The sequence below is a fragment of the Sander vitreus genome, chromosome 4 (genome assembly GCF_031162955.1).
Source record: "Sander vitreus isolate 19-12246 chromosome 4, sanVit1, whole genome shotgun sequence".
Taxonomy (NCBI): domain Eukaryota; kingdom Metazoa; phylum Chordata; class Actinopteri; order Perciformes; family Percidae; genus Sander; species Sander vitreus.
This window is the reverse complement of record NC_135858.1, coordinates 26661821-26670701: the sequence shown is the minus strand read 5'-3', so window position 1 is coordinate 26670701 and position 8881 is coordinate 26661821. Positions and strand designations below refer to the sequence as shown.

Here is an 8881-nt window from a genome sequence, read left to right as displayed (position 1 = left end):
TGGGTCTATGCGGTTGCTAACAAGTGGCTAGATGAGACTACAAACGTTCATTACACTGAACACACAAATTCAGTTGGAAGCTAGCGGTGGTGCGACCGTGGTGTAGTTCGTTTACAGCCTGACGACGTTAGCCTTTTACTTATGAAGATTGCATTTACGCTGCTAAAATCATAAAAGTGGTGTTTATTTGTAAAGATTATCATAAACTTTTGTTTGCCACAGAGCAACAATTCAAAATCCAATAAAACAATCTCATTGGCTTTTTGCCTAGGGAACCAGCAGGATGATGCTAACATCCGCGTTGGCCTACAAAAATACGTCATGCCTGCAATGCTCTATTAGTCTGGGAAAACCCTGACGAGCTTCCCGCAAATTTAAGATTTGCTCAGCAAGTCAGTCTGGCCAAGAGCCCATTCAAGCCCATTTCCAATTTTTCCAAATCGAGGCACCAATCACAACCGTTGAGGCGGACTTTACACGATCATCACTGTTGATCATTTAGGAGATCTCGGCCTGTATTTATCAAGCCTCTCAGAGTAGGAAATCTGTCCTGACTGGTCAAAAAATCTCAGAGCGACACATAGTTTGTTCCTATTTTTTGTCCTACTTTTAGGACTAGGAGCAAAAACATTTCATCAGCTTGCTTAACCAAGAAGGATATACGTAGATTCGCTGATATTTAAGAGTTCCAGACGTGTCACGCTGGAGTCACCAGCAGATGGTGTATTTCCCGAGACTGGGTACAGAAATACCACTTTTCCCCACCTGTAAGGACACATACTGTACAACAACAAGGTGTATAGTTGACAGTGGAAGCAATTTTATGTTCTCCAACCAATCACTGTGTGTAATGCTGCAACATGCAAGATGTGATTAGATAGGACGCGCAAGGATATGTTATTGGAAACGCAATGCATAATTGCATAATACAACTTCCGTAACTGTTTAACTTGCCTATACACAAAAAGAAGCATACACATAAATATGGCTGCTATTCTGCATTTTCTATTTCTTGCTATGCTTCATCAATAACTCTCTAATCTGAGGTCGGAGTGTTTTAGTCGGAGTTGAACTTTCGGCATGACTTCTAGAAGTGATTCTGTGTCCCTAGACCATTTGTTTTTAGATTGGTTTCCTTCCTTCCAGTCCGCAACTGCTTCTTTATCATTTCTATGAAGGGTTGGACTTGCAGAGACTTAAAAAGTTTAAATTTTGAAAACTTCATGCTGGTGCGTACTTTGGACACAGCCTCTATTAATCTGTAGAAATTCTACCAGCCTGTGATTACAGAGTTTATCATAGATTTCGCAGTTATTCACATTAATCGTGAAATGTGGACACAGCTGGTCTCCGATCTGACACATCTGATCATGGAGGTCTCACTGAAAGTGTGACTAAAATATTACAGAACTAAAGGTCACTGTGGCTGCTAAATGTAATGAAAGTCAGTTTGTTCCACAGCCATCCTGGAGATAATCAGTCACCTCTGCAGGCATTAGTGGGTCTGCAATTGTTCAACTATTCCAATCAAATTTCTTATCTTTTCACTGTTCACCACAGCCCAAAACTGGTCATTAGGCCAAAAAATATCCTCTTCAAACATGCTACTTGTCTCCTGCAGTGACGGGTTTCTCCAGGTGTGGTTTCCATCTGTCAGACTGACAGATGTTCTTTCATTACGTTGCAGATAATTCCCCAGAAGGTGGAGTCTGTGAACTCAAGTCGCAGCTTTTGGCCTCTGCTTCACCTACATGTTAGCCCTCTCCATTGTTCCGCTTCTCTCTTCTCTCCCTGTAATCCCTGGGTTTTATTCAGTTTGGGACGCAAAATGGCACAACTGAGAGAGAATGTACCATCTTTAGGTTCAATTCACCATCAGTTCACTCTGTTGATATGGAAGTGTTCCTGACAAAGCAAGTACAACTGGCCTGAAAACAGAGGGGAAGTAGCTCCTTTAGTACAGGATACCAGAGCTGTAAAGGCACAACAACTTTAAAAGAGGAATAAACTACAAGTCCCAGAGAACATTGCTGTAAGAGAGCTTCGGATTCTGTTGCCATGCGGCAGATGGTGAGGTTGAGCCTTGTTGGATAAATTCATGTTTGGATCAATCTTTTTTTATTCTGTCTCCATAGCAACATCTACTGAGGCTCATGGGCACTATAGTTTTTAGAGCTGTATACACATATAGAAAAAATGTAACGGATGACTGTTTCATTTTAACTCAACCAAACGTTTTACTTTAGGAACCATTGGGCCTTTTGACTTCATATTCTTAAATAAGGCTTTTTTGTTACTGAGCAACATGTGTCCATAGTAACAAAAACTGTTTGGTTGGCTTTCCACAGGCAGCTGAAATAACGGCAGAGAGGAGCGATTCAATTGATTCCCTATGAGAACAGCGGTAGAGCGAAATCTGCTGACGGCGGCAAAGTCCCCGGATGTTCACCGCTCTCCCTGCTCTCCCGAAGTTGACTCAGAGTCAACTTTTGCAGAGCGGTAGCCAATGAGAGGGCAGACTCGCCAACGTGCCTCCAATATTCTATCCCGTGTATACACACATGCTATACATGCAAACTAAAAGATTGTGATTTTTCCTATAGCCTACTTTGTGATACGTCTCTGTATGACTACAGCTAGCTTGGCAAAAGGTTGTCCAGGCAGTTAGTACTCCTGGTGGGTTTTTATATATATTTGTTTTAGTAGTAGTAGCATTGTAGTAACGTTAGCATTGTAGCAATGACAACTAGCTTGTTGCTAGTAATATTTGAACTAAACTAAACTAAGTAAAGTGTGTGACTGGAGTAGAAAACATACCAAACAGTTGTTTTAGGCCAGATATAAAATGATAAAAAAAAAAAACGTATATCAACACCAACAACCAGGGGCGATTCTAGGATCTGACCTTTAGTGGGCTCAGCCCCCCCGCTAACTCAATTTCATTAGCTGATTATCTCTGAGCTAGCTATTGAACAACATCAGCTAACGTTTTTTGACACTATGATGGAACTAAACCTGACACTTTATAAGTCACAGTCATAATGACCATTTGACACAATTTTCTAACATTCAGCAATTTTAGTTTTCAGCAATTTGGGTTCTAATCTGCGCCATGAAATTGAGCTTGAGCCCCCCTAAAAAGGATCTAAAGTTGCCCATCCCAACAACTCATTGTCTGCAAAACGTGTACACCGTCGGTATCATGTTGTGGTGACACAACTCCGCTTGAAATCCGCTGCTCGTGACCGAAACAGCGGAGTTACAGTTTAAAAATGCTGCCTGTGAAAATCAAGCGTTAGGTAGGCCTACCTGAACTGAAAGTTGGGATGAAACTGATGGTGGATTGAGTTCAGCCTGGACACTGATCTGCAGGTGCTGGTTTCACAGAGAGAAACTCTTTCTGGAAAATCTGGAAAACCTACGGAACACACAATGACTTTTTTTTTTTTTTTAATAAAACTGGTGGTAGCACTTTTATTAAGTCACCCTTTATTAAAGGTTCATAGGTTGTAAGTAATAGCTTCGGTAATACATATTTCACTAATGCTTTATAAATCGGTCAGAAGCCATTCATTACAAAAGATGTTTTTAAACTATAAAGCTCAGTGGGACTCACACGTCCTGAGGATAGCATTATCTCCAGAACATGACATTTTAAAGTTCAAAAAATCCCTTTATCCTCGCATCACACCTAACTTCTTTTTGGCTCTTTCGTGCTCTTTGATTCACCACGAAGACACCTCCAATGGATCACTGCATCACTTCCCTTCTTGAAAAGAGCTTCAGTGCATTTGGATTAGGACAGTAACACGTTTATTAACAACTTATTAACTAATAATAATTAATAACTTTTGCTGTTGGCTCGTTAGAAAAAGAGAAACCCATGACCTTTTATGAATGACTTCATGAAGGACTCAACTATAAGTGACTGACCAACGAGGTATTTTTGATAACCCAACAGTGGTTCTTATTAATGGCTTATAACTGATCTAGGCCTATTAGTAAATGATCTATTAACCGTTAATAAACCATTTCTTGGGAAGGGTGCCTTATAAGAAATTAGTGTCGTAGTCTGTAATAAACTACTCACAGTGAACAGAAACAAGACGGCTTTCCATTTGAAATCTTCAGCCAAAGTTACCGTGATGTGGAGTGCCTCTTTTGGTTAAGTGTTTTGATACAGACACATTTTTCCGCCTTCTGCAAGTGTTCACGTGTGAATAATTGCAGTGGAAGTAGCATGGAAGTTCAATGTGACTCCTTACCTCTCATTAAACTAGTTCACAAGTAAAACTAAGACCATCATGAATCCATAGACCAGTTTATCTTTGTGTAACCAGCACCTGGGCAAACTGAATGTCAGTAGAAACCAGTGTTGTTGTTTTCTCACTGCTTTCTCTTTCCTTTCATTCTCTTTTTAATCCAGGAGCCCTGACTACTCCTCCCCCTCCCCCTCCTCTTCCCCCTGCTATGCTGGACTCGTCCTCCCGTCCCCCTCTTCCTCCTCCTCTGTCCTCCTCTGGCGGAGCGGGAGGAGGTCGCACCGCCTTGCTGAGCTCCATCCAGGCCTTCTCTAAGAACAAACTGAAGAAGTCCGAAACCGTTGACCGCAGCAAACCCATCATCTGACCCCACCCTCCAGGGCAACCTGTCCCCGACCAGGAAACCGTCTGGATGGACCTGCTGGTTCTGCACTGTGGTCTGGACCGCCTCACGTCCTCCCTCCCTCCCTGAGATGTGAAAAGGAATCACTAACAAAATAAATCCAAGTACCATTTTCTTTCTTTTTTTTTTTTTTTTTTTTTTTTTTTTTTTTTTTTTTTTATATCGCTATTCCTGCTTTTTTTTTTTTCTGCTTTTAAATTTTGATTTTGTTCTTAATCTGTTGCTGTGGTTGGAGAGAGGCTCAAAAACTCTGGACAGTCCGAGGCACCTGAAGGTTTGTCCTCTCTGACTACCTTATCACAAGGAGACAGCCACCAGGCTCCAGATACAAAATATTTGTAAGCTCAAACTGAGTCTGGGGAGCTTTTTTTGGGTCAACCTGCTGCTTCAGCAGGCAGCCAACTGGCTTCTTTTCTGCTTGTAAAAGTGGCAGTTGAACATTTGAAATCCGAAGTTTTGGAGCCACTGTGGATGCTTCATCCTGCTGGATGATGAAGTTGAATTCCCTGGATCCAAAACTCTTAACTTCAGTGCTCTGACACTGTCCTGGCACTGCACTGGTTCAGGCTCCAGCTTTCCCCTTTTTGAAATCATCTCATGACATGTAAGCCTCCAGGTTTCACTGCAGGACGTCAGTGATGAAGAAAGACTCCAGAAAATCACTAGAGCCTCTGTCGTTTCTATCTATAATTATGTCCCAAAAAACATAATGTTCTTAAAACAAGAAGAAGAAAAAACCCTCCAGTGCAGAATATCTCAATTGAATTCAAGTTTTTTTTTGTTTTAGAATTTTATAAAAATGTGTCTGCATCTTGTAAAAATAAAATAAGGCAGGTCGCTGCATTAGACACAAGGAAAACGGAACTTGCAGGTTTATTTCCATGTGTTTTTAAGATAACAAGACTCAATTACAGACAGAACTAGAGAAGGAAGGATATTTGATTTCAGAAGTATACTTTATACGAAGGCTGTTTGCTGCAGTGCGTCTGTCTGAAACTACACAAACTACCTTTTAATCGCAGTCAAGGTGGGATCCCACCTGCTGTTGGTTTGGTTTGGTCTGAACCAGAGGGAGAGATTAATTTGACTTTTCTGCATTTTGTGCAATCCGTTCATCCGTTTTTGAGATTCTAGCACTGAAAGGGAGTTTGATAAAACCATGACGTGGATCCTCTGCGATGTTCACCCCAGTTATGAACATATAGAGAATAGGGCTGCAACTAACGATTATTTTCATAGTCGATTAATCTGTTGATATTTTATTTTTTTTTCTCGATTAATCGATTAGTTGTTTGGTCTTTAAAATGTCCGAAAATGGTGAAAAATGTGGATCAGTTTTTCCCAAAAGCCCAAGATGACGTCCTCAAATGTCGTGTTTTGTCCACCACTCACAGATATTCAGTTTACTGTCACAGAGGAGAGAAGAAACTAGAACATATTCACATTTAAGAGGCTGGGATCAGAGAATTTTGACTTTTTGTCTTTAAAAAAAATTACTCAAACCGACTTTCAATTATCAAAATAGTTGGCGATTAATTTAAGAGTTGACAGCTAATCGATGAAACGATTAATCGTTGCAGCTCTAATAGAGAAACTCCACTGTGTTCTGTTCAGCTCTGTAAGCATGAGGTGTCCTGATTGGTCAGTTGCAGATTCGTTGTGAACAACTTCACGGCTGTTTCAGACCAAACATGCAAGAGCCAATAGTTTGCACAAGGTAGAGTGCAAAATAAAGAGCAGGACATACAGTAATCCTACAAAGTAGCTAACCCCAATGCTACAAACTACAATATGTTGGTTTCCATCCACCTGTCTTTTTTTGGACACTTTCAATTTGTGCATAAAGAAGCTGAGTCGAAACGGCAAAAATGCAAAGTATATATGTATTTAAAAAAGATTTATGCTTGGCTGAAGTGGAAAAAGTTGGTGTATAGATACACAGTGCAAATGGAAACAGACTTGGCTAATAAATCATGACGTACAGTACATGAAGCATGTGTCCACTAAAGAGACCAAAACATCAGATCTGTGAGGAAACGATCCTCGAATAAATACATGAAACACACATGAATGTCATATTTTTATCATGTTTTCAGGGACTCTTTGAGAGGCAAGTGAGACATTTTTTTTTTGTCATCCATTTTCTAAGTCTGATCTAAATTGTTTTCTCTCCTGTGTTTATGACTTTATAACCGGTGGGATCATTTTTCTAAGTTCCTTTTTTTTTTTTTTTTCTGGTAAAACCGGTGAAAAAAAAAAGTTTTGGCAGGTGTCAGGATCATCGTCCAATGTTTGTTGTTGTTGTAGTAATACTCATTTCCAAGTGCTCCACTACCCCATGTTCTAATTATGTTAATTTCTCCATGCACTCTAAACTCAAGGTGTATATATATTGTGTTAGAAAGTTACCATATTTCTTCAAAAAGACAGGTCTTGAATATAGGCCGGGGGAAAAAAACAATGGTGGATAAATTCCCCGCTAAGCATAATATATATTTCAATTGCGTTTCATTTTTTTTTAATTCAACAATATAATCATGCTATTTTTAACAACAACGATTTTTCCGCAACACGTTCCTGCAAATGTTTCACAACAAAAGCCCTGTTAAAGCAACACTAAAGAACTTTTCCCGCTTCGGTCCCCCTACAGGTTGGAAGGGTTTCTGTCCACTGACACACTAAGGGGCTTTTTATTTGAAAGGGATACAGGAAGTGTTGAGTTTGTATTAACAGTGTAATGCAATAAGTTGTAACAGGGGCAAACGGGAGCAGATCAAACAAGGATTGGTGCTACTATACTTTTTAAACAGGGGGAATTAGAAATAAAGGCCTCCCTCTAACACAGGCCTGCTTCAAATGAAGGCCTGGTACCTTCCCCAGTTGATGTAAATAAAGGCCCCGGTCACTATTTGAGGAATTACGGTATGCAACATTACTGTCATGTCTTTCTGTTTTGGCAAGAAATGTATTATGTGTAATGTGTGATTTTTAAACTCACCTGGAAGAAAACGTGAATGCTTTTAGTCCTATTTAGAACTGGTATGGGGGTAGCGGTGCACTTCAGCCTCTTGTATCCGAAATGAGTTTTACACAACAGAAATTATCCTGAAAAAAAAAACAAAAAACAGATGATCATGGAGAAATCTTTTTTTTCACCTTTTCTTAAGCCATAAACACAGGAGAGAAAACTATTTGGATCAGACTTAGAAAACAGATCACCAGAATTCTTTTTTTTTTCCACTTGCGTCTCAGGGCTTCCATATGTTTTCTACACGGATATTCACCATTTTAGGTGTGACGGTCACTCTGTTTATTATGCCATCTGCCCACTTCCTCTGCAATGGTATAATGGCCCCAACTGGCGAATTTATTTTATTTATTTTTTTTTCAATTGAATTTCGAATTTCGTCTTTGGCTCGGCAGGCTCAAATGACATGAAATACTAATGAGCGCCACCAACGGTTTATTTTGATGTAGCCTAGGTAACTCCTAATGACTAATATGCACATAATGTAGTGGATGGAAATGCTTTTTCTTTTGCTGCTTTTCTGGAAATTTACTTACAATTTGTGCGACAATCACGATATAATGTAAATCTTCATATCTGGTATCATCCGTCATTCTCTTGATTACTCAAGTCACAGGAGGACTGGAGAGTAAGATTACGCTAGAATTGAGAGCACAACAAAATTCTCTACAGTGAAATAGTCCCCATCATGCTGAAACTGCTCCCTCCACATCAGTAAGCCTTTTGCTGCTAAACGTGGCAGAAAAATAAAGGTAGTGTGTGCCACTATGGCTAATGCAGCTGCTCTCTCCATTAAAAAAAATAATGGCCTTGCTCTATGAAATGCCAAACTTGCACTTTTGGTGAGAAAGCCTGTGACAGAGATACTGGTCAGACGTTTGTACTGCCCCAGAACGGAGCAACATGGATCCACAGCGACGTCCCGCTCAGCTCGGATTGTAATTAGGGTCTGAAATTAACCTGAAATACATGTTTTTTTCATTACCATTATGTAAGATTTGTATGACTTTGCTTCTTTGCACCCCAGTAAATTCTTATTATTGTATATGACCCATACTGCTGCTTTTGCATGTGTAGGCCCATTAACTTGAAATCATATACACTTGACATCACTGCTGATCATTTTCCAAATCATCAATCGTTTGATCAGCCGTCAAATTGCAGAGACTTGAAACTTTGCTACAGAGA

The 8881-nt window shown here is 39.9% G+C and overlaps 1 protein-coding gene across 3 annotated transcripts in view; it reads left to right on the top strand.

Moving 5' to 3' along the window:
• Positions 1-6730, top strand: part of pxk (PX domain containing serine/threonine kinase) — a 25636-nt gene extending 18906 nt beyond the window's left edge. The window contains exon 18 of one of the 3 annotated variants that reach the window (XM_078249232.1): positions 4427-6730. In XM_078249232.1, the coding sequence (XP_078105358.1) occupies positions 4427-4629 (203 nt within the window). In that variant the 3' untranslated portion in view covers positions 4630-6730. The other 2 variants (XM_078249233.1, XM_078249234.1) reach the window with 2 other exon arrangements.
• Positions 6731-8881: the final 2151 nt, after the last annotated feature.